Here is a 27,713-nt window from a genome sequence, read left to right on the forward strand (position 1 = left end):
GACTATACCATTATATATGTTTTCCGACAGAAAACAACTACTTCTTTAGCTAATAACTCGACATATATTGACAAATGTTGATATTTGAATCTATACAAGTCTAGATGTCTAATCAACCCCGAAAAGTTGCTGCGTAGATTAAAAACAGTTATTCTAAATGAAACATGTCCTATTAGTCAACAACTTCTTATATAATGTGAATTTGACTATCAAAAATACCTTACGACTGTTAACGTTTCGGAATCCAAGTCTCCTCAGACATAAGTGCAAAGCTTCTCACTTTGGAGAAACAACTTTGCAAATAGTGGGACTTCGCCTGATTCGAACAAGGACCCAACTTTTTGAAGTGTTCCTTATCAATGCAGACCATGCTATCACGGTTGTATACACACAGGGACTCGGTATTCCTCCTAGAGAGCTCTTGCACAGTACCATGGTTCATGAATAACAAAACTCGTTCTTCATCTTGTCTTTTCTCTTGTTGAAATTAAAATATATTTTGTCACATCCGATCCCATGAATTTTTAAAATCTACTTGAAACATCGTTGTCGTTTATTTGGCAACAAAGGCGCTGGAATATTCTTTGGAATTCCATCGAAGCCGCTAGCATTATTCTCGACACCTCTAGAATGGCAGCGAACATTAAACATTCGCGCACTCTTAGCTACGTCACAATTAGTTTATGGCTACCAGTGGCGCCGGTGTTATTTCCATTAGGGCATGATATTCAATAATATATAAAATTGAGGTTTTTTTTCGATAACAAGGATGGTATGATGACGCTTCGCTTAAGGTGTGATTTGAGCAGAGGTAAATAAAAAAATTTTTGAGTCAATATAGCAAAAAAAAACAGCACATATGGAAAGTTTGATGAACTATTTGGAAGTTGACTGTAGAAAATATTTTTCTCACAGAATAATGCAACATGCTGATCTCAAAACAGGTACCATATTTGATACAGGATTATCCTGAAGTTTCTATGACACGCAGAACATATCGTGGAAATTCTTGCATCATATGTTAATTTTTCTCTCGCACTAACCATTTTGAAGCTAACGTATTATTAAACAATCTTCAAATAAAAACTTTTGACGTAAGACGGCCCACATGCATGATATATAGGTGTAATGTGAACCATAATCAAAGGTATGGCAGGAACCTCTGGCGTAGAATAAATCCAAAACAAGCACCTTTCCTATGCATCAAGACTGTAATACTCTTCCCGACGCGCGTTCCACCAAGTTTGCGTCTTGCCAACTTATTTGGTGGATGGCGCGTCGAGAAGAGTATTGCAGTTATGGTGTTTGGTAAAAGTTTTGGATAATGTGGACCGTCAACCAAAAATTCAAAACAGTGATAGCTTGTGAGTTGAGATTGAAAAGTGAAGAAAAAGACATAGTGCCTCATTTTCGAAGCAAGACAAAAATGCATTTCTATATGATACAAAAAGTGGAATTACTTATTCAATTTTGTCAGAGTTTTACTAATTATCACTCAAATTTTATAACTTTCCTGAATTTTACATTTAAGCCGACCTTTATATTATTTCAAATTTATACAAGTCCCTTTGGAAATCGTGATACGCCACTGACAAATTCCTTCAAATGAGTCTCGACAGGTCTGGACACACCTTTCACCACAAATAAGTTCATATTTCAACTGAGGCTATGCAACACAGCGTACACAGGGGAGTTACATTATATATTTACAGAAGGATCTGAGAGAGGTTGGTTTCTAATCAATAAAGAACAGAAAATATATATTATTTTTTAGCAATATGCACTGAAACTGAAGGCATGTGGCAGGTTAAGGATACTAACAAAAGAGAGAAAATGAAAGAAGATATTCTTCATAAACTAAAAATCCCCGACTCCCTATCAGACTATGTGCAAGTTGTTTGACAATGCAGAGTTCGTCAAAGTTGTAAAAAGGTAAACAGTCAGTATGGGAAATATATTAACAAAGTTATTCGGATGGCCTTTCGGGAAAGCAAATATGAAAATTCTAATGTTGGGATTAGATGGTGCTGGCAAAACTACCATTCTATATAAACTTAAATTAGGGGGAAATATTTCAACGATACCGACAATTGGTGAGTATTCTTTTTTTTTTGAGTGACGAACTGATGTTTAGACCAAGCTTGAAAATGAATTTCACTTTCTACGTATTCGGGTGAATTGATAATGGGGTTGCTGAGCTATGCAAGGCAGTAAAACAAATATAGGTATCTTTGGTTGTGGTACGAAAAACAGTAGAAAGTAGAACACTTTTTCTTAAGTATGCCAACTCAGAAAGTGTCTACCGAAAGCACTCGTGTACTTAGTTTCTTTTAGGTTGAAACGAAATATGTTCGAACAAAATCGTAAATATATTTCAAATAATGTCAGTAATGAGCATATTCTATATGATGCGAAAATAGGAGTGATCTAAAGATGAAATAATACGCGTGCGCCAAAGCAAGGATACCTATAAGTTGGATTTATAGTTCAAGTAACGCAACATAAGACGTACCGTAACGTAATCATTAACGCAAGGTCATCTTGAATTTAGACAGGTTGGAGCCTGGCTCCCCTACCCTTTGGACTGATGATCATTAACGCAAAAGAACAAATATTCGTTTTATAGCTGACGCACCGCAACGCAAAACTGTAGCATGCGCATATCGAATTTACTCTGTCAAATCATGTTGTGTTGGTTTTCTATTCATAAAACCAGTACGGTTGGATATGTTTCTATTCTTCACTCATGCTAATGAATTGAAAAAGAATAGAAAATTATCCGCCTATTTATTATTATTGGCAAGTGCGCTGATAAAAAAAAGGAAATCTAGGAAATTTAAGACAAGACCTTTAAATGTAGACCAAATAATTCGCGGATTCTACACAACCACATTTTTGCCAGTGAAAAATGATCCAGAACAATTTTTTAAATATACAAGAATGAGTGTTCTACTTTTTGAACGTTTGTTGGCACAAATTGCTCCAAAAATCCGGAAATGAACAATTTCTGACAGTAAGGTATTAGGATATTTAAATGTTTCAACAATTCAAATATTTACCTTTTCAAGGTATTTGTCACAAGGTGTTTCAATGCAGAGTTTGGCATGGTCACACAAAATGGGAATAACAACAGTTCACATATTAATAAATGAAGTGATTCGAGTTATATGGGATGTTCTCTCCCCTACATATTTGAAGAACCCCCACTCCAGAGGATTGGTTGAAAATAGCTTCAGACTTTTATAGAAAATGGAATTTTCCAAATGTTATTGGTGGCAGTAGATGGAAAGCACATACAAATTGAAGCTCCCGCGAATAGTGGATCCTTGTATTTCAATTATGAAAAAACATTTAGTATAGTACTCCTGGCAGCCTGTGATGCTAATTATTTATTCACAATGGTTATGGTGCTTATGGTTCACAAAGTGATGGGGGGTATTTAAAGAAAGTGTGTTTGCAAGGTTATTGGATAGTGGAGGATTAAATATTCCTGAAGATTCTGTTATACCACAATCAAATATAAACATGCCCTATGTATTAGTTGCTGATGAAGCTTTTCCTTTGAAATATCATATTATGAGGCCATACCCAGGAAGATTTATTCCCAATCAACAACTCATATTCAATTATCGTTTATCGAGAGCACAAATGTGTATTGAAAACACTTTTGGAATTTTTGGTTGCTCGGTGGCAGTTTTTAAAAAAACCTATCCAGGCAAAAGTTGAAACTATAGATAATTTTGTTAAAGCTGCCTTGGTCCTCCATAATTATTGTAAAGCAAATGCCAGCAAGCTATATTGCCCTAACGATTTTACTGATCAAAATGCTTGAATCTGTAGGAAGATTAGCAGCCAATACTTCCACAAGACAAAATTTCAACCTGAGAAATACATTGGCAGAATACTTCATAACAAATGGCAGTGTACTATGGCAAATTAAAAAAGTATTATTTGGCCGTGAACCCCAAATTTAGTTATATACTAATTCAAACTTTTTCATTTCCTATTGAATAACAAACATGTAGTTAATTTAATTTTGTTCCTTTGCTTATTGCCATGAATTATCATTTGTTAGGAAGTCAAAATACACTTGATATTTATGTAAAAATATATGTGATTTGTATTTTTTTTAGAATTTTTGTCATTTTCTATTATTTTCAATAAAACATAAAAAACAAATATGGAAAATATCATTTATTGAAAAATGAAAACATTCAAAATATTTTCAAAATCTCGTTCTATCACAACTACTTTTGCATTAACAAAAAGTTAACTTGAAGTGCATAACATGTGTTATAGAAACCACATAACACATGTTACGTTATGATTTTAAACAAATCGTTTGAGTTTGACATGCAGAATTAATAATGATATTTTGTTTTGTCATGATGTCGATTAATATCGGTGTACATCAACAAAAATTCAAACTTTTACTATTATAGATGTTCAAAGTATGTTTTTTTTGGTACTAGCGAATCTAATGACTACATTGCTCATACATCTGAAGTGTTCTGTTAGTGTAAGTCACAGATGGATCAAAAACACCTTCCGGTTCTGGTTTTCAGTACCAGGACAGAGTTACATACCTGCCTAGGAACTTATGCGACTGTATTTCAAGCGGAAATTTACACTATTGAATTGTGTGCGGAAAGATTAGATAAATCCAACCTCATTCACAATCAATAAAAATATTCTCGGACAGTCAAGCGGCGTTGGAAGTTCTTGGCTCCTGCCGAGCAACGTCTAAATTGGTAGGAAACTGCCAAAAAAGACTCCTCGATAGGAAGATCAAACAGATTGTCTCTGGTCTGGATTCCTGGCCTGGAAGGCAATGAAGCTGCTGACTCTCTTGCAAAGGAGGGTGCTGCAATCGGCTTCATTGGCATCGCTTTGGGCTTTGCCAAACAAATACTGAACACCTGGATGGCAAGAAGAGTTATGGACTTCTGACAGAATCTTCCAGGGTTGGCTCACTTCAAGGCGTTTATTCACCCTTCGAAGCTTGATTCCAAACAGTTGTTGGACTACAGTAGGGATGAACTATGATGTCTAACAGGCCTTCTTACAGGTCACTGTCATTTGAATCATCACATGCAGAGACTTAGACTGTCGGGAGGCAGTGTGTGTCGCCTCTGTCTGGAAAATGATGAAACTGCAGAGCATATACTTTGTGCCTGCCGCGCTGGGGACCGAATCAGGTTCTTTGACTGCGGCAGATCCGTACTCTCACCATCTGACCTGAAATACCACTCACCATACAAACTAATCGGCTTCGTTAAGAAGCCGAGTGTGAATAGGCGTGAGCCACAATAAACCCTTATGGGTTGCGGTGGAGGGTCGAATAGACCCTCACTTTAGACTTACCTACCTACCTAGTGTAAGTAATTGTTGCTTTTGGATTCATTCCATATTAGAAAGGAAATCGACAGGTAAGTGAATAATGTCTTAAGTAAAATAATTCTGCATGTTATGATTTCCATGAGAAAAACACTTAAGACTGCTAAATTATTTATTTTATATTGTATAGCAGGTTTATAATGTAACAGTACACTAAACCCGAGAATACCTACCACAGAGAAGCGACATTAACGTCGGATCCTTTGATGTTCGGTGTCTTAACTCCAAACCGAAGATTTTGAGTGATAGACAACCTGGTTCACTGAGAAAAATGACCTCTCAGTGATATACACTAATAAAAATACCTACATACTCTTACGTTCTAGTTCTACGTGGGCTCACTGTGAAATTTAAAATTATAGTGTGAAGGGCATCTTACTCCATTCAATTTTTATATTGCTAATTGAACAACTTTCGCATTAATAATAGAGAATATTCAACTATGTGGCCAATTTATTATTATTTATGATGAATTGGCTTTTAAGAAATAAAGTAAATTACTTTATTTTGTAAATCCAATTCATTAGATTAAAATAAAAATACGATAATAGAATAATGCTTATATTATATAATCATTTTATATCCTCTGAAATAAATAAGTCTACTAAGGATGAAATGAATAGAAGTGACTTTTGTTATTTTATGTAATCTTAACTTAAACTTTCATTAACAATATCAATACAATCTGAGGGTTCTAATTAAGTAAGGTTCCAAATGAAAAAATAATAAAACAAGATATTTTACCAAAACCTCTCAATTTAAAAATGTGACAGAATCTTAAGTTTCCTTTTTAAAGTTTCACCTTTGGTATTATTGATATCTCTATTAGTATATTTGATACTATAATTTTTTTTATTCTTATGAATAGCTAAATTATGTATATCTTTTGAAAATTTTCACAAGGATGAAGAAAATCTACATCCTTCTTCAGGTTGAATAATATATTCGAAACATCTCCCCCAGTAGAAAATTCTGTAAATCGATTGTTGAATAAACATTCTAACTGATATACAGGGTGATTCAAAAGTACTTTGACGAACTTCAGGAGGTGATTCCTTACAATATTCTAATATGAATTGTCCAAATAAATGAATGTCCGGAAACGCTTCGTATCCAAGATACAGGATGTTGAAGTTTTATTTTTATTTTCGTTTTTTTCAAATAACTTTTGAAATACTGAACTTAATTGAACGAAACTTGGTAATAGGAGGTTTTTGAGGTGTCGAATTCGAACCTGATGTTCTTATTGCTCTTACTCGTAGGGGGCGCCACCTTCACGTCTTTTTCTTTTTTAAAGATTCATAACTGTTTTGGGCGTACTTCTAGCACATTTTTCAGTAAAAAAATCGATTCCTCTATCATATCTACGTAAATAAGCTACCCTTGTTACTAGTCGCTGTAAGCAACCGTTTTCTAAATATTTGGACTTGAAAACTTCAAGTCGATTATTTGATAATCGATGCATGTTGAAGTTATTACGAATATTTTGCATTTTTCACAAGAATGCTTTGGAAATGAATTTGACGTTTGTGAGTAGTTTTGGTAATTAAATATTTTGTGACAGTTAGACGTTTTGTTAAAGTTTCCGTAAGTAGAAGTAGAAAACACTTATTTTGAAAAAATGGATTATTCAAACAATAATGCTCATTTAGCCGATATTCATTTCGTTTATGGCCTTGCGGATGGCAATGCGCGCGAAGCAAGACGTATTTACCAGGAGCGATTTCCTAATCGAGTACTGTCTTCAGCTCCAATATTTGCTAGTCTCCACGGTCGTTTGGCAGAAACAGGTAGCTTTAAGAGGGCAGCTGATATTATTGGAAGACCACGAGCAGTCCGAACCCCAGAATTGGAAGAAGCTGTTTTGAACGCTCTCGAGGAGAATCCAGAAACAAGCACAAGAGTAATTGCTGAAGCTGTCAATTCTACTCAGTCCACAGTTTGGAGAATTATCCACGATCAACAGTTTTATCCATACCATATTCAAAGGGTACAAGCTCTTTTGCCACGAGACTTTCCCCAACGCAGTACTATGTGTCAATGGTTTTTGAGAAAATTGGCTGGAAATCCTCAATATTTCAGATATGTACTCTTCACGGACGAGGCAAACTTCTCCCGAAATGCTATCACAAACTTTCATAACAACCATGTTTGGGCTCTCGAAAATCCGCACGCAGTTAGTGAAAGGCATTATCAGTATCAATTTTCTGTAAATGTATGGGCGGCAATAATTGATAATTACTTGATAGGTCCTTTCTTTCTTCCGCTCCGACTGAATGGCGCAACTTACAGACACTTTTAAAAAATCTGTTTAAAATCTGTTTTTCCGTTAATCAGCTGCCGCCCTCATACGAACGACAACTCTCAGGAAACTTGTGCGAGCTAAGGACTAACGAGGTCTTACCTTTAGAAAATGGATTGCCGGGACTGCTTCAGAATGTACCATTATAAATTCGTATCCGCATGTGGTTTATGCACGATGAGGCTCCGGCCCATTTTAGCGTTGTAGCCAGGGGATTACTCAACACAGTCTATCCAAATCGATGGATCGGTAGGGGTGTAGAAGAACCTAACCAGGCGTGGGCACCAAGGTCCCCAGATCTAAACCCGATAGATTTTTATTTTTGGGGACATTTGAAGTCACTAGTTTATAAGACTCCAGTAGTGAACGAGGAAGATCTAAGAAACCGAATAGTAGACGCCTTTGAAACAATAAGAAACACACCAATAATTTTTGAGCGGGTACGAGATTCAATGACTAGACGACTGACTGCCTGTATCTTCGCTGAAGGTGGACATTTCCAACAATTTATTTGAATACAATTTAGTTTCGTTTATTTTAGTTTATTCTACATATTCAAAATTTCCTGAAATAAAATGTTGACATTTCTTGCAAATTTTATTAAAACAAATACTAATTATGCACCCTTGATACAAAAATAACTATTTCGCTTAAGGATGTCATAAAGGAACGTACCCAACAGTAATGACCTCTTCAAACGAGTAAAACGTTAAATTCATTTCCAAAGCATTCTTGTGAAAAAAGCAAAATATTCGTAATAACTTCAACATGCATCGATTATCAAATATAATCGACTTGAAGTTTTCAAGTCCAAATATTTAGAAAACGGTTGCTTACAGCGACTAGTAACAAGGGTAGCTTATTTACGTAGATATGATAGAGGAATCGATTTTTCTACTGAAAAATGTGCTAGAAGTACGCCCAAAAAAGTTATGAATCTTTAAAAAAGAAAAAGACGTGTAGGTGGCGCCCCCTACAAGTAAGAGCAATAAGAACATCAGGTTCGAATTCGACACCTCAAAAACCTTCTACTACCAAGTTTCGTTTAATTAAGTTCAGTATTTCAAAAGTTATTTGAAAAAAACGAAAATAAAAATAAAACTTCAACATCCTGTATCTTGGAAACGAAGCGTTTCCGGACATTTATTTATTTAGACAATTCATATTAGAATATTGTGAGGAATCACCTTCTGAAGTTTGTCAAAGTACTTTTGAATCACCCTGTATAAAATTAATGAATTCATCTGGTGGTGAGCGCAAATTTCCAAACATGTTTTTTTTCGTAGTATAAGCTTTAAAATAGCTTAACAGACGATTTACATCCAAAGTCCTGCACTTCGTGCTGAAAGAGTGACACACATAACATGTATGAACTTGAAGAGCTTTTTTTAAAATGTATCCACAAACATAACTGAATGAATTCTGAGTACATACATCTTCATTTTTATAATCATAATCCGGAACGGCAAGGGCTGGAGAAAAGTGATTCTCATCTGATATAAATATATCATTTACGTTTGTGGATTGTATACTCATTAATAAATCATCTAAATCATTCTTACAATTGGAATGAAAATAATTTTGGCAAAACAACCTCCGGAATGCCCTATGAAATTGTATGGGGGTCGGATTAACATTATTTCCGCATTGTTGTCTTACAGCACCAAAATCTGAATTGAGTCGTTTCGTTTTTAAATATTTATAATTTGGAAAGCTTATCCCATATTTTAATTACACTATTCATGGAAATAATCCAGCATTTTCTAAATTTGACTCTATTTGTGGCATTTTTGTCCTCTGAATTGAAAATTTCAAGATTTTTCAAAAACGTTAGAACCTCTTCAAAAAAATCTAATTGGAATTTCGAAGCTTCAAAAACGTTTTTGTATTTATAGGGATGTCGTAAAGAACACGAATTCAACAAATCAAAAAGGTTATTGAATGTCTCTATATTACTTGAATTGTACCAAAAGAAGAAGCAGGAAGTAAGTTCATTGCCACGAATGCATTCATTCCACTGGCAACTGTACGGCTTAGAACTTGTGTTGCTAGCTTCCAACCAAACTTTTGCCCTGTAGGAAGAAATAATATATCAGTTTTGAAGTTGTTCTTTTGTATTCTTCTTTTATAAACAGATCTATTTAATTTTAATTATTTGATTGAAAGTATATTCAAGATTCCCATTCATCGTCACATATTTCGAAAATGGAACTTTGAAAATAGTCAGTAATTTACTTTTAAAATATAGCAAATTTGAATATTTCTCATTACTATCAGTTTAGATATACATTTCAAAAACATATTTCCCAAGATGTATAAAAATATTTACCTTTCACAGTCTTGGGGAAATCTGAAAATACTCGTTCCTTCACCGGTTCTAGCTGAACAACCGCGGAAAACATAATAGTAACCATGCATTTCGATTTGCACTTCTTATAAATACACACAAAATCTAGTTTTATGTTGATATTAGCTCAACTCGTAGAATTTTCACTCGAAGATTTTCACTAGTGTCGATTCAAAAACACACAACTACTGTTTCTCTCACGATGGATTCTTCAAAACTAATTATCTCCTGAAAACTCTTGCTTAAATAGCATAATTTTAATGTATACAGAGTTAGGTAGGTACCTTTTGTAACTAACTCAAAATCAAAAATACTCTATTATACATTTCTCTTTGTCAAATATAAGGTCTACTGTACAGAATATTTACAATATTTATATCTACAAAATTGGGGTCAGGTTGCTTCGAAGTGAGATCTGCTTGTACCTGTTCAGAGTTTCGTGTTTTCATTTTTTGTGTCGCAAAAGTTATATTCCCAAGTATTTCCTTGTGCGTTTTGGGTTTGGTAAAAACTTTAGATATTTTCTGGATTTTTGGAGATATCTTTTTCTCTTTACTGCTGCTATGCTCGCCTAGTGAAGAGGTGTCACTTAGTAGACTCTCTCTGTCACCATCAGGGCTTTAAAGGTAAGTTAGTTTTTGTCCTGGTGTCTGGGGTCTAGTGGTCTAGCCTTTTTTACCTTCACAGGATTTTTGATGGGATCCTTTTTTGGTGAGATTCCGGGGTCCGGCCCCGGAATAGTTTTTCCCTGTTTCGTAGACACTCCCTAAAGTGAGATATACCAACACTCGCGGGAATTGTGTTGCCTTCTATTTAACTCACACTTTCTATCGGAGAGTGTGTTGAAAAAACTTTCGTTCGAAACAGCAATCGAAAATTCAGTGAATTTTTGACTTAGTCAAGACGTTGTTCGGAAAGTTCTTTTCAGCACTTTCAGAAAATAAATAAATTTTTCCCCTCACGGAAAGGGTTTACAACTTACCACAACTTATTCAAGTTATTTATAAGTGTGGTGGAAATTGGATTCACAAAGAAAGATCGTAGAAATACTTGTAAATAAAACACAAGGTCACTTTTTAGTTGCTATCAGAGCTAAACGACTGTACTCGGCGGCTGCCAGCAGCGAACTACCTGTTTCTCGCACGATGGATTCTTCAAAATTAATTATCTCCTGAAAACTCTTGCTTAAATAGCATAATTTTAATGTATACAGAGCTAGGTAGGTACCTTTTGTAACTAACTACCTCATTATGTTTGCTCAGTGCTCACAGACTAATGGAGACAACTAGCCCGAGAATGACGTGAGACAACCAAGTCGACGCATGCGTCTACGAAAAAGGGACACAAGATGGCCGTCTTTGTCGCTTCTGTGTGGTAGGTATTCTCGGACTAAACCCAATAACTAGTAAGTAAAACCTTTGTATATAGACTAACTTTACCTAATAAAAGTGACCTGTTTATTTACAGGTAAACGATAACCTCAAAATTTTCATTCTAAAAAAAATAATGTCAACATTATTAAGACCAGTGAATTTTTCATAACTTGTTTGATTGTTACCCTACTTTCTACAATACCCTAGATTATTGAAAGACAGATGACTATTGAAAACACTATCTAAATACTTGATGAGTCAATTGCATCAAATGTTCCATCTGAGGTAAGGGAAAGAAGACAAAAACATTTTCAAGAGTTTTAACCTACAAGGACGTTTTTCTCCAGGTGAAAGAGTTTTCAAAAAGTATGTTTTGAGTGTACTGGGCTGAACTACGAAGCAATAAGCAGCTGTAGTTTGCTGAGTACTTACTTTTGACCTTCAATGCTCATATCACACCTTCTATAGTCATGCTATACCTATAATATCCAATTTAGTCGGGAAAAAAATGGAAAAACTTCAATTAAAGCTCAATAAAATTATGATTGAATTATTGCAGGTAACTTATGAATTCAAGTTGAATTTATGTTTTGAAATCATTTTTTTAAAATGTCAAGAAGAAATGTTTTTTTGCAAAATATTACTATTAGTGAAGTGGAAAATAATCAAATTTCGGTTTTGGGTTTCCCACGATAGAAACTGAGAAAGATTACGAAAAATCATGCAAACATAAAATCATGTAGAAGTGGAATGCAGATATTTTACAATTTTTTTATAATTCATAATGTAGTAAAATACAGATTTTCAATATTTTCATAACTATTTTTCTTACCTATTTGTGGTTAACGTTGGGATCAGTTAGTATTACAAGATAAAAGAGGAGTCGATTTCAAAGAAATAGTTTTGGTGAATTTGCAGGTCGTCTGCCAACATATATGCTTTATTATTGGCCTCTTAAGGTTTTTTATTATCTTTGCACTGAATAGCACTGATCCAGAGTGTGACGGAATTTGCCGAGCTTCCTGTTCTGGAGCCGGCTGCTGGCCACATTAAATGTATATACTCAGGCCATGATTGTACAACCAACATAGGGCCAGTGTTTCTCAGAATGTCAATTTTTCAATGGTCTAACAATTTGCCGCTAGCGGAATTTGCCGAGCTTCCTGTTCTGGAGCCGGCTGCTGGCCACATTAAATGTATATACTCAGGCCATAATTGTACAACCAACATAGGGCCAGTGTTTCTCAGAATGTCAATTTTTCAATGGTCTAACAATTTGCCGCTAAAAAATGTTTACTGGGTCAGGCAAAATCAAACCTATATCCATCTCAATATAAATCTCGAAAAAGTTTACCCTTATGTAAGGATGACTTTGTGCATAAGTTTATGTTTCTTACAAATAGTATTCTACAATTTGAAAACGAAAAATACGTGAAGGTGACTTTTTTTCATTGTTCAGAGGTAATTAATTTATCGGTGGTCTATAAAAAAGATTATCAGTAAAGCTTATGCTGGTGAGACATTTCAATATTGAAATTCTTGTACAACCGTTTGTATTCCAGGATGTAATATCGAAACCATAGAGTAAATGAACACCAGTCTCAACCTTTTTGATGTTAGTAGTCAAGAGAAAATTAGACCTTTATGGAGATATTATTTCGCTAACACACAGGTGAGTTGATGCCTTGTGAAAATTTTTAAATATTCACATCATTATTTAACAAATTGGTTGATCTGAAGTCCCTATATATATATATATATATATATATATATATATATATATATATATATATATATATATATATATGCGCCTCTGGTCTGCCAGGTCGTTAGGGGCTATGAGGGATGATTCCTCAATAGTCTTGAGGGGCTGAGAGAAAACTGCGGCAAAGTAATAAGATATATATATATATATATATATATATATATATATATATATATATATATATATATATATCTGAATTTCTTCCAACATTTTACTGATAAAAGATTAATATATTTATATATATATATATATATATATATATATATATATATATATATATATATATATATATATATATATATATATATATATATATATATATATATATATATATAAACATATATATATATATATATATATATATATATATATAGAAACAGAAGTTAATATCGGACATAACACTCATGAAAGTGGCAAACCATAGACACGTGTTTCGGGCTTTTGGCCCATCATCAGTATGGTGCAGCCAACTGTAAGGATGGGCAACACTTGGTTACCAAAAGATAGAAATATAGAAATACAAATGCACGGAGCCACCAACAGGAGCCAACCGCACATTTGGTGGCTCCGTGCATTTGTATTTCTATATTTCTATCTTTTGGTAACCAAGTGTTGCCCATCCTTACACTTGGCTGCACCATACTGATGATGGGCCAAAAGCCCGAAACACGTGTCTATGGTTTGCCACTTTCATGAGTGTTATGTCCGATATTAACTTCTGTTTCTATATCAAGACACTCAATAACTTTCATATTTGTATATATATATATATATATATATATATATATATATATATATATATATATATATATATATATATATATATATACAGAGATATATATTTGTCCATTAGAAAAAAACCCTGATTGCATTGGATGCCATCGTAGTTCCGTAGTTGCTTGGTTGGATGGTCGAATATTTCATAATGATATTACTTTTCTTCATGAGGCTTTTTCAAAATAACAAAAAATTCATTGACAGTATGCATTTTGATGACTTGATTATTATAGGGTGTGATCTTTGTGATTGACAGCAATGATAGAGAACGTATTGGAATTGTCAGGGACGAATTGAGGAACGTTATGAATGATGACGAACTCCGAAAAGTCTGCCTTCTCATTTTTGCTAACAAACAAGATATTCCGAATTCTATGAACACTACAGAGATAACAGAAGTACTGAAATTACATTTACTGCATCACCATTGGTTTATTCAAGGAACTTGTGCGACAAGTGGAATTGGTTTATGTGAAGGATTGAATTGGCTAGTCAGATAATTGGGAACTATCGATTAATAGATACAAGAGAAGTGCAGTTTCCTCATGGACGTAATCACAGAAAATATTTGAATTATGAATAAAAAAAATTCATTCACGTATAGTCAGTGGGCATACTTGAAGACTGGCTATAAATCAAATCATCTAAAAGAACAATTCGTTCAGGCCAGTCTCAACACCCTACACAGTAGGTTGATGGACTGACACCTATCAGAAAACAACTACTCCCCTGGCTAATACCACGAAGGGCGTTGGATTATATCCGACAGGTGTCAGTGCAGGATTCTTCACTGAAGTTATTCCTGCATATGCTGTTGGCGATACAACTGCCGCAATAGATTTTCAATTATTGGAACACACTTGCAGACCGGTTTCGGGCTGTTTGGCCACTCGTCAGTGCAAGGTAGTGTATATCATCAACATAAAGTCGATGACAAACCTGTTGTTTGTTGTAGTCTTCAGCTTAGTTCGAGGAATGATACTCTGACGGAATTCGATTTTCAATTATCGGAAATCATCGACTTTATGTTGATGATATACACTACCTTGCACTGACGAGTGGCCAAACAGCCCGAAACCGGTCTGCAAGTGTGTTCCAATAATTGAAAATCTATTGCGGCAGTTGTATCGCCAACAGCATATGCAGGAATAACTTCAGTGAAGAATCCTGCACTGACACCTGTCGGATATAATCCAACGCCCTTCGTGGTATTAGCCAGGGGAGTAGTTGTTTTCTGATAGGTGTCAGTCCATTAACCTACTGTGTAGGGTGTTGAGACTGGCCTGAACGAATTGTTCTTTCAGATGATTTGAAAAAAAATTCATTTTCTACACGAATGAACAAAAATTGTGTATTCTTAATAAATACATTCATGTGAATTTGAATGTTGAGAATTATTTTATCCATACAAAAATTCAGTAAATTTCCGAAACATTGAACACTTTCTTCACGAGTCATGTTCTGTTGAACAATTTAGGTACAGTCATGCATATTCGAATTTTCCCATTATTGGTTCGATGATATGGCTGCCTCAAATATCATAAGAGCAATTATTCCTCTGGGATCAGGCGCATACTGAGATTTTTTTTACTGTTGTTGATGAAGACATAGAGGTTTGAAGTAAGTATTCAAATTGATGTTTCAAATCTTGGGTTTTAATTTTTAAAGGAATTTGTTTCTAATTCACATATTGGCAACAGCGCCTATATCAAGTACATAGATATTCTACTTTAAAAAAGGAAAATGATCTTTATAAATCAACAATTGAGGCAAAATATAAATTATAGTTCAATACCACCTCCACAAGCCACATAAACAACAGTTGTTTTGTTATTTATATAGAGGAAGATAGGTTATCATACATGTAACAGATTCATTGTCCTTTATTAGCTATAACCGATGTTGCCAAATGGTGAAATAGAAACGAATCCCTCTAAATGTTGAATGCATTATCACAGCTTAAGTAAGCTGTGGCATTATTTCATTCCTCTTTTTTAAGTATTCAAATAATTTTTTAAAGAAGGTTGAAATGATGAGTTTGAAATGCGTTGTTTTAGAGCTCTTTCATGAAAACTACTTGATTTTCGTCGAATCTAGTTTAAATTGTAGACTTCTTTCAAATTTATATATTTTGTGAAAATGACCATTACAAAATATTTTTTACTTTTAAGACTTACAAGGCACACATCAATTACTGAAAATAAAACGACTGTTTAGCTTCGATCTGTGGCATAATGCCTTGATGTCTCTTTCTTTCTCTCTCTATGTTATTGGATTGGCTTTTGCTTCCATTCAGCCGCATTAAGCTCTGCCTTGATGTCAATAAAAAGTTATCTGTTCTGTCATTTGTCATAAGTTGGAATGGAATGACATTTGACTTTATCTTTTATTGAATTCCCGCGTTAATTTTTATTAAATGACCGAATCACATACCAAATAATGATATTTAATAAACCTATTGGGCAATAAATATTAAAAGTAACGGAGTAGGATATAGAAGTGCTGTTTGTTTTATTAATATGCGATAGTCCAATCTTGCAAACATGAACACAAAAGAAAGGCAAAAAATGTACAAAGAAACACAATCCTCAATAACAAAAATGTTGGAGAAAGGTAAAATTGTGGATAGGAAATTAATAGAAAATCAACTCACACTAATAAATAAGGATGTCCTATCGAATGATGAGTCTCTTAAAAATAGTGCATTGGCTATGATGGAATTCTTGGTGAATATCAATTGTGAACATATTCAGACTGAAATCATAAAAGAATTGAACGACAATGCAGATAATAAGTTTATTCAATCCCTTTTTATGAAGTCCATCAGGCACAAGATATCTGAGAATATTGGCAAATGCCAGGATTTTTGTGAAATTATCCAGCCTTGGCAGGACCAAGATCCTACAATGGTAAGTCTGCTTCTGGTTTGTAACACTATATTTATATAAATTTTTCTAGCTGATCAATATTTTGCAAGAAGTATGCTTGAATATTGTACCTAGGGAAAAATGTAAATCCTTTTTTATGAACCAAGTAATACCACCACTGATGTCAACCAATACTAATGAAAATGTTAGGAACATCCTTTCCGAAATGGCCTTTATGCTATCTAGTGTAATTCCTATAGCAGATTTAACTTCTGAAGAACTTGCACTCTTTCTTGAAGAAGTCAGTAACAAGTAAGCAAATCAACAGTGTTTCAATATTTGATGGAATTTAAAGTTCCTTTTATTAATTATGGAAGGTGTTGGGTATTCTGACAAGAAGGCAAATTATAGCATTTATTTGGATTACTTGCCAGTATTTAAGTTCCGGTGAATTATTCTCTATAAAACAAATAAAACAAAAATTGTTTTTCCAAATGAATATAATCTACAATATATCATTTCAAATATATGTTATAATGTTAACAATAACAAAAAAAAAATACAAAATATAGTTTCACCACCACAAAAATATATTTTTCATGAGGGAGTTAATTTGTATAATAAAATAAATAACGAAATAAAAAAATTGAATTACAAAACATAATATATAGGTATATAAATAGTATATTTTGAAATAGATTCAAAATTTTGTAGTTTTAAATCTTTTGATTTGTCGTATTATTCTAAGTAGGTATCTTATTTTTTTTTTTCAAAGTGAATCTTATGTTGTCCCTACTATATACATGTGATGTTTCTTTAATAAATTTATTCTTATTATTTACAAAAATCATGTAAACTACTACTTAAGCAGACGTATCACTCTTGGAGACCTTTAAGGATTTTCCTGTAGTGCTTTTGCTTTTTTATAAAAATCGTTTTGAAGTAATAGGAATGATTTCTGTTGAACAAACACTGGATATTTTTGAACTGCATTGTGATGCAAAAGATTTGCTTTTGCCAGTGTCAAATATTTGAAAGCTTGGGTATTATTGAATCATCATACTGCTGCCCAAATACGGCTGAGGATTTGAAACACAGTTTTAACAATATTCTTTCATTATTATGTTTTGTGGATATAATTTGTTTATTTCTAATATGCATTTTGGTATACAGATTACTGAAAGTAATTTTTCTATAATTCAATAGCCATAAGGGGAGTTCTTAGGAGTGGGAGTTGTTTAAGATATATTAATTAGTCTTGTTTGTATCAGAAAAAAATATCAAAATTTTCGAGTGTATTCATGTGCAACACAGTTGTCTTGCAAACTAACAGGGTTATTTTTGAAACATAAATGGGAATGGTAATCGATGATTGTCAGATCTGACCCTGACTTTTTTATTTGACTAAATAGATTTGTAGGTGCTTGTGATAGATAATTTTTTATGGAAAAATGAAGTTGTTTGAGAAAATTATATTTTCTGTATTTCTGCCTGAGCCTCTTGTAGTTGAAAATCTTTTAAATGAAACGAAATATCACTTATTTTTAGTCGTGAACCAATTTTTCTGTAATTTTGTTAGTATATCCAACACTACTTATCAAAAATAAGTGAAGAAACCAACACATCTTTTTCAAAGCTAAGCGTTGATATGGACCGCCGAATGGAAAAAGTAGATACAATTTTAGCACCACATTTTCAGTGCACTATACACACACTTTCTAAAATGCTGATACATGTGAATTTCAACAATTTGATTACGAATTTTAAATTTCTGTCTTTCATGTACATGAAATCTTTATAAGGAGAGTCGTAATGCCTACTTCTTACTTAGGATTGTCTTTTTTGAAATCAGAAGAATTTTGTAGTTGCAATTCATGGGCCTTGTACTACTCATATCTTTGTCAGTTCAAAACAGCATTATGATTTTTTTATCTCTGATGTTATCTAAGATTTTGATTTATGATGTCTACAGTTTTAGTATTCATAGTCTTGCTAGTCTCAGTTATTTTCGTATGTAAAACTAATAGCATCAAATCGAGATCTTCAAAGTATTGTGACTTCTACTTTTTCTATTAACATATGTTGGCTGTTCCAGGTACATTACAGATATAATTAACCTTCGTGATAAGGAATACTCAAACTGGCACAAACTATGGATTTTTTTGGTTAGATTCTTGCATAAAAAAATCCATAATAAAATGGATCTCACTAATCGCCTGTTGAGAGTTGTAGAATTTGCTTTTAGAAGTCCGTCTGTCCAACAGAGACTCCGAGGATATGACTGCTGGAAGGTAAGAACTTGATGAAATATGGATTTTCAGAAGGCTTATTTGAGTTCACAAAAAAAACAACTGATTCATGTGGGAAATGAATTAGTGGGTTCACAGGAAAACTATATTTTCTGTCAATGTATCTATTTAGATTTTATTCTTTTCAGAACTCTATAAAGAAATAAAAAAAATTGCTACCGCACCAACACTCTAATTATAACTATAAAAATAACAACAAACTTAGCTTGGTAGTTATCATACTAGGTGCTTTCCTTTCGAGAGTATGCTGAATTGGAGCTTCTAATTCTATACAATGAAATTATATGTCCCTGCAGCTCATTTTCACAAAGAAAGTTTGTATGCATGTATCTTTGGCTGATAGTTGCTACAAATATTTTTACAGTTCAACATGTGGAAGAGAGACTCTAATTTCACACAAGCTCATCGAATCTTTCTGAGGTTTCTGAACTATAATTTGGGTAAAAAAGGAGATATCCTGTACATGATGGAAAACTTGAAAATATAATGTTGTTTTCCATTTATGTGTTTTAAGAAACTTACAAATTTACATACATTTTAATTTTTTTAAATGTAAAGGGGTAATTTTGAATTTCAAGAGTATACCTTTTTTCATTTTCTATTTCAGTAGCTTTGATTTTATTTTTTTCACTGGAACATAAAATTAAACCACTTGTTATATACAGTTTTTTTTAAGGAAAAGAGGTATTCTTTGATATTAAATTGTTAGATCATTGATTCAGAAAAATATACAGAGTTTCATTCAAAATTCTTCACTTGGTACAATAAGAATTGAACTGAAACAAATATTTAGTTGATTTATTGTTGAGAATATCGATCTCATTGAAATATATCTATATTTCAAATATAAAATTTCCAACCTTACAAACAGTTGAATGTTTCCAAGTACAATGATCTCGTTGTCACCCAGTATAGGAAAGAAAATTCAAATGCATACATAATTAAGAATATTACATGTTAGGGAGATCAATTGATAATAGTTTGCAAAAATTTAATAATGTATCTAAACTCTTCCAGGTAATATTCTGACCAAAATAAGTTTTGAATTCACACAAATTATGATTTTTCTAATTGATTGCTTGGTTTATAAACCTTATCAACTAGTGGAGAAAGTGTTATGAATCGAAATACATGTGAAGTATCTAATTCTCGTGTTTGCCAGACAAGATAATTTTTTTTGAGATCAATATTTTTAACATAATTGGGGTTTTGTGTATACCGAGCTATTTTCGTGTATATTGACGGTTCATTCTTAAAATTTTTCACAGTCAAGTAATCATTAAAGTTAGTCCACCGAGATTCATCAATGAATCTTATGTAGGGTTTTAAGTAATTTGGAATTTACTTTCAGGAATTAATAGACAATGCAAGCCTGGATGTTAATCACATATGTAGCTCAAAGCAAATCAAATTGCTGGTAACACCACTTAGGGCAAAGTTTTCCAAACAAGAAGTAGTGATAAGTAAACGTTTTGATGTTTTCACTTATTTGTTGGAAAAACTAAAACACAAAGCTGTGCTCTGTCTGAAAGATTTTCTAGAATTTTGTTTCGGTCCGGTAGGAGATAATAAAGATGAGTCTAGAACTGGCCAAGGAAAGAGTGTTCTTGAAGTTCGGGTGAAAAGCACCAAGGTGTTGATAGAAATTATAGGTGAGTTGGAATAAAGTATATATTGTGTCCTGTTCAAGATTTTTATATTGTAGTGTTTTATCGACGATTAGTATGAGAATTGTACGATCATGAATATCAAAAGCAATAATGATTCGTCACAGAGTGACTGATCTGTACCAGAAAGTGACGGACCTATGACAAAAAATCTCATTTTTGTCCTGAATTATTAAATTACATGGTTTCATCATTGTACATCACTACATAGTATAAAACAAAGTCGCTTCCCGCTGTCTGTCCTTATGTATGCTCAGATCTTTAAAACTATGCAGCTGATTTTGATGCGTTTTTTTAAATAAATAGAGTGACTCAAGAGGAAGGTTTATATCTTTATGCGTGCATAATATATTAGAGAAACACTGATAATTTGATGTTTCTAATGTGATGTCGTAAATAAACACTTTTTTTGTGCTCACATTGCTAGCGTTGACTGAACCCTACGAGATAGATAAAAAATATACTACCTTAAAAAGGTTTACAAAAAAGTCTGTGATGGTGTATGTCTATCTCTTAGGTATAACCCACAATAACCATTTTTTGTCTTCGAGAAATAATGGCTTATTTACGAAGCGATTTTAAGCAATACAGCATTAATCCTTATCCAATTAAGTACCTTATATATGTTGTGCATTTATTATAGATTAATATAGACCTCTACAGTATGAAATTTGAATGAATATTTTCGAAGATATTACAGATTGAAAAAGCAGGGATACAGCTGTTGCGGCGTTACCAGCCAAGCTTTTAAGGCCGTGCTTCGCTCTATAGCACTTTATGATTAGCAGCGACCGCACGCTTTTATATGTATATTTAGTATCAGAATTGCACCCGTGCGAAGTCAGGGAGGATCACTAGTTCTTTCTGATATTTTTGGAATGGTATTTAACTCGGCTTCTTTAGCTTTATATGTACATTTTGCGAATGGATCTATATTTTCAGAAGCAATTTACAAAATGATTTAATTAAAAAAAAACGAAGCATATTGAATAGTTAACATTTGTTAGTACTTATTACACGCCTGATGATATGCAAACGCTTTTTGCAGTCCAGGTGTTGTTTTTTTTTTGGAAAAGTCTAAAGCGTGTAAGATATAAGATAGGGCATTGCCTTCTGGGGATTATGCAGCAAAAGCATGCTCCAGACTGTTTTCTTTTACAGAAGCGAGCTGTCCGGTATTGTGTACGGGCCAAAGTTCATTATTTATTGAACACACACACACACACACATATATATATATATATATATATATATATATATATATATATATATATATATATATATATATATATATATATATTATTTAATGAATAATATTCCGTGTATTATGGCATGCTCAAGGTTGCCCTTTCCTCTCATACAGATCTGTGACTTTATAGGTACGTGTGGCAGATACCCAACCGAAAAAACAACAACTAACCCAGATAATGCCGCACAGATGGTTGAAATAAAACCATCAGGCACCTGTGTAATGTCTTCGACTTGGAAGATTTGTCGCAAGTTATTTCCCACTATTGGTCGATCCGACCAACCGATAGACCGGTTTCGAAATGTTTGCCTTATAATCAGTACCGGGCATGGTCTCTTCAGAACGGTGTGAACCGTTTGAGTATCATGACCAAACAAATATAATTCCAGCTAATCATGGAATCTCTCTGCAGTTGATTTAGTGGGATGTCCACTGCGCCATCTGTAGACAGAGCCGGAAAAACAACTCCACAAGCATACTCCACAATTATATTCCGGAGAGGTGCATTATGACATGCTCAAGGTTGCCTCGTTTCTCTAATGCAGACCTACGATTTTGTAGGTACGTGTGGCACACGTACCTACAGTAGTGGAGTCAGTAGTTTTATTATCTTTCAGGACAGTGTGGTCAGAAATCCAAATCGGAGATGATTTGTTGAGTCTTTCTATTGAGGAGAGTCTTTTTTGGCAGTTCATCACCAACTTAGATGTCTCATCAAAGAGATCAAGCCTAGACAATGAGCTCTAACAACCAAGGAACATCACAATAGATCTGGAAAGGTCGCATTTGCTAGATGTTGCTCGAGGGCCAAGAACTTTCAAAGCCACTTGGCTGCTGATACTACAAAATCAAAGAATTGGATTCAATCTTATAACGCTCTTCAAACTGACCAATAATTATATTTCCTGTCCAGAATTTTTGGGAATTGATCAGTTTTTGAGTACCAACCAAAACAAGTGGTAATGTTGAATTATTTAAAGTACCATATCACAGCACAAATTATGACTTTTATTATTCTTTTCATTGAATACTGGGAATGGACAATTTATATAATAATAATAATCGTCTTAATGTTACCCAGCTATAGTTACATACAAATATTTGAATAAATTAGAGAGCTAGTTGCTGACATAACAGAAGGCGAAGTTCAACTCAGCACAAGTGCTTCTGAGTTGTTCTTCCACTCAACCTCAAAAAGATTCTACCTAAGCTGAAACAAAAAATAAAAAGTAATACATAAAAAAAAATTGGGATTGTTCCAATATCTATTAGGATGCTGGAGAGGACGTCCATTACTAAGACATATTCTGGTCTCATAATGATGAAAATTTTATAGGGTTGGGCAGTTTATATTTGAAGTTGGCTTTCGAACAGGAGTTTGAATCTTTTCCGTAAAACAGAAAGTTCTGAATTTCTTATTTCTTTTGGTAACAGGTTGATCACTCGGCAAATATTATAGCTGAAAGATCGCTTGAAAAATTCAGTTTTAAAACTAGGTGTGGTAAGAGTACCCTTAAATCTGATGTTCAGATTGTGAACATCAGTACGAAAAGTGATTTTTCTGTACAGATAAGGCGGCGTTTTGGTTTGTTTAATTTTGTTATATAAATTAGGAGCATTCAATATCCGTCTATTTTCCATTGTGATTCACCCCCTATCCCGTAACTTATAGGATATTCTTTGATATTTTCTAATTCCGTGAATGAACCGTAGACACGAGTTTTGTACTTTCTGTATTTTCTGAGCATACTGTTTGGTTAAACATGGCCCATATAAAGTATCCGAGTAGTTGAAGCGTGATAAAATCAGTGCATCACAGAGAGTTGTTTTCATCTGCTTCGTGAGTATGTGTCTGTGTCCATAAACAAGTTTCAACGAAGAATATGCAAACAATATTCAATCTTTCTTTATCCATGGGAACCTTTTTGGAATTCTAGAAGCAACGTTTTCTATCTCCAATCCACAAATCTGGAGATAGAGAAAACATAAAAAATTCCCGTTTCTGGACTGTTTGATAACTAAAATACTTACATTTGATATGAAAAACATAATAAATGAACACCAACATGGCTTCATATCTGGTAGATCTACTACTATGAATGTATTGCTCTATCAACATTTCTTTTGAACAGCCTAGGGGAAAAACACCAGGTTTAATCTATTTATACTGATTTCTCTAAAGCCTTTGAAAGGGCAAATCATAATTTTCTCACGGCTAAGCTCCTAGCATTAGGCATCAATGGGAACATGTCAAAATGGATAAACAGTTATTTGGGGAATAGAATTCATTATTTCAAATATGCTGGTTCCATATCATCACAAATTTCAGTAACGTCTAGTGTTCCTCAAGGATCGCATACAGGGCCAATTCTCTTCCTTCTTTTTGTTACTGATGTGTTGGATTTCATACACCACAGCTTTTACTCAATGTTTGCAGACGATCCTAAACTTTATAGGATAGTAGATAACTTTTGTGATGCAGAACTGTTATAGCTAGACTTAACTTATCTTGTTGGCGGGATATGAACATGCTTCTTTTAAATATAAATAAATGTTATCAAATAACTTTTTCAAGAACTGTGAAACCTATTGTGTGTCCATACAAAATCAAAAACATTAATCTAATGTTGACCAACAGCGTTTGGGAATTCGGAGTTGTGTTTGATAACAAAGTAACCCTCAAAGAACAACAGACAACTTTTCTATAAATACCTTGAAAATATATTGTTTTTTGGTACGCTCGATCTTGGAAAGTAATTGCGTGACATGGAGTCCTCTATATCAGACAGATATATCTAGGATTGAGAAAGTACAAAACAAATTTCTGAGATCCTATGTATTTAAACTCAGATATCAGAGGTCCAATTATGATATTCTGCTCTTTTGAATTTATCTACTTTGGAGCACCGCTGAGCTGAAATTGATTTGAGACTGCTTCATAAAGTTATAAATGGTCCATATGTAACACAACTGATTCACTTTAATGTAAATTCAAGAAGAACCAGAGTGTCGGAGTTGTTTCAAGTTCTTTACCATTCTACTAGCTATGGCTTAAATGAATCCATTACTAGAATACTTAGGCCAGTAAATAAGAATAGCATTTATATTGGTTCACTTCACTTCACTTGATTCATCCTTATATTCTTTCAAAAATGATAAATGTATTGACTTACGAAGAAACTGCTGATTATTATTATTAATAATTATTTGATATTTTGTATTCTTATTCTATATTTTTGTCCAATTGTTTATTGTTTTCTCACACTATTTATATATTTACTGTAAAATGGCAAGTCCGTAAATAAGTAAATAAATAAATTGATGGTGATTGGGTCAAGGTGTTATGGATCATTGCCTATTTTATCCAGCAAGAAATGGTCATATAATTGAAGCTTTTAATTGTATCTATATATTTCATTCCATATGTGTGAATTACCTTTTAAGTTTACCGCGTGAATTGCCATACGATAAATGAAATTTTATTTCAGGGCATAGTCATGGAAAAAATGTAGATTGTTTGGCAACAGATAACATAATACACCTAGAAAAACCAGTAATAAATCACAGTAATTTTCCAATATTTCATCAGTTTATCATCAATTCCGTCGCACAGTGTTGTGTCCTTTTAATGGAAACTGATGTAGAACCCAAAAGAACGCATGTAAGTTTGTTTTCAGTTGAGGTGAATATATTCATACTTTGTTTTTTCAGGGTATAAAGTGCATGTGGATAAGTGTTTTCAGTTTTATGGTTCCTCCATCAGAAATGAGGTTGAAATATTTCCAGTTGTTAGGAAGTATTTTGAACGATTATATAAGTGTAAGTAAAGAAGTTTTTTGCTCCCATATCATAAATTAAAGATCCCCGTCATGCCTCTCTGTCTGTCTGAATGTGATAAACTCGTAAACTATAGAAAAGATTTTCATAAAGTATTCACCAATGGGTGGACTAATTGAAGAGGTTTGTGTGGATAATGTATTGATGCTTTGTGTGAATTGCTTGAAATATGACTATATTAGCTGTGATTAGTGAAGAGGGTGTTGTTACTTGGGAGGAAGCTTTCAACGAAAACGGGGCTGACCCTCTTTGAGACATAACAAAACAATTCACTACACATTCTTCTTTTATAAGTATACAAAAAATCCGTGACTGTACATATATGTGTATATATATATATATATATATATATATATATATATATATATATATATATATATATATATATTACAATGTAGGTTTTCACGGATGGTAGAATATGATGTGTTGTTTTTCCGGGTGTTCATCCGTTGTGTACTATTCGATAGTCGACGTTTCGCCATCATCTCAGATGGCATTATCAAGACGAGTTACTGCTTCGCTTCGAGAGGTGTAACTGATGTCAGGTTCTTCTTGTGGTGTTTTTATATGGTTTCGCTTGGGTAAGTTGTATGGATTTGTTACCTGTTTTTCTACCTGAGGGTTGTTGATGGCTTTTGGTAGTTCTCCTACCTGTTTTTCTACCTGAGGGTTGTTAATGGCTTCTGGCGGTTCTCCTACCTGCGATGGTTCATTATCAATTTGTGGTTGTCTTTGGTGGTTGTTTTTAATTATTGTTTTCCAAATCCTTGGGATGTTTAGTGAGTCATCCCTTTTGTTGATGAGGCCTTGCTTTTCGATTTCGATAGCTTCCCTGATTTGTCGTATTCTTGGGTTTTGCACCTGTGCTATCTGTTTTGTGGACTCAAAATTAATCTTGTGACCTGTATGTAGATGGTGTTGAAAGAGGGCAGAGGAGGTTTGTTTAGTTCTTATCGAATTTTTGTGCTCCTGGGTTCTGGCAGATATACGTCTGTTGGTCTGACCGATATATTGTTGTCTACAGTCCTCGCATGTGATGCTATATACTCCTTGGTTTTCTAGGGAAATTCTCTCTTTCGGTCTGGGCAGCCAACTGGATATCGTTTTGTGTGGTTTGTAGGTTGTCCGAATGTTTTACGTCTTAGTATTCTCCCGATTTTGTCGGTCACACCTTTGATATAAGGTAGTGTCACAGATTGTCTATCGTGTGGAGAGTCTTCTGTCGATCTAGTGGATGTTTTGTTGGTTCTTCTTTGTCTGTCGATGGCCTTTTGAATGATCTTTGGTCCGTAGCCATTTTGTCGCAGAGCCTTTGTTGTCTCCCCCAATTCTGTTGCCCTGTTTGTTGGTTCTGTTAGGCGGAAACTGCGGGATATTAACGTGTTGGCTACGGATTGTAGCTGGGTAGGGTGGTGGTGTGATGTTGCTTGTAGGTAGCGGTTGGTGTGTGTGGGTTTTCGGGTTATACAGTTTACAACTAAAAGAATATTTTTGGAAATGATACATATCAATAATGAAGAACATTCAATGAATAAAAGAACTGATACTGATAGTCTCAGCAAAATTTACACATACCTACTGAAATATGATATAGAAAATAAAAGATCTAGTAATTCGAGTATTATTCAGAATTTTCTCACTTGAAATTGTCAGTCAAATTTTTTAAAACTATCATTTCATGTTTTTTCTATCTGTTTTTGAACCATTTTATATTTTATTCTCACGTTAGTGAGTTCTCCATATTTATATATTTTTACAAGATATATAATCTTATTATTGTAGTTGTCCTGATGAAGGTGTGAAATATACCGAAAGCTTGACAT

The 27,713-nt window shown here is 33.7% G+C and overlaps 1 protein-coding gene and 1 pseudogene across 1 annotated transcript in view; both read left to right on the forward strand.

Moving 5' to 3' along the window:
• The first annotated feature begins 1,639 nt into the window (after positions 1-1,639).
• LOC141486689 (uncharacterized) lies at positions 1,640-16,138 on the forward strand (annotated as a pseudogene).
• A 212-nt stretch (positions 16,139-16,350) lies between these two features.
• The window catches only part of LOC111517160 (uncharacterized), a 55,679-nt gene continuing 44,316 nt past the window's right edge, over positions 16,351-27,713 (forward strand). The window contains exons 1-6 of the mRNA XM_074185136.1: positions 16,351-16,870; positions 16,920-17,140; positions 18,924-19,119; positions 20,489-20,789; positions 25,542-25,714; positions 25,765-25,872. Of these exons, the coding sequence (XP_074041237.1) occupies positions 16,505-16,870; positions 16,920-17,140; positions 18,924-19,119; positions 20,489-20,789; positions 25,542-25,714; positions 25,765-25,872 (1,365 nt within the window). The 5' untranslated portion in view covers positions 16,351-16,504. The remainder of the gene's footprint in view (positions 16,871-16,919; positions 17,141-18,923; positions 19,120-20,488; positions 20,790-25,541; positions 25,715-25,764; positions 25,873-27,713) is intronic.

The sequence above is a fragment of the Leptinotarsa decemlineata genome, unplaced genomic scaffold (genome assembly GCF_025532065.1).
Source record: "Leptinotarsa decemlineata unplaced genomic scaffold, Ldec_3_MD MMD2_tig00026363_RagTag_RagTag, whole genome shotgun sequence".
Classification (NCBI taxonomy): Eukaryota; Metazoa; Arthropoda; class Insecta; order Coleoptera; family Chrysomelidae; genus Leptinotarsa; species Leptinotarsa decemlineata.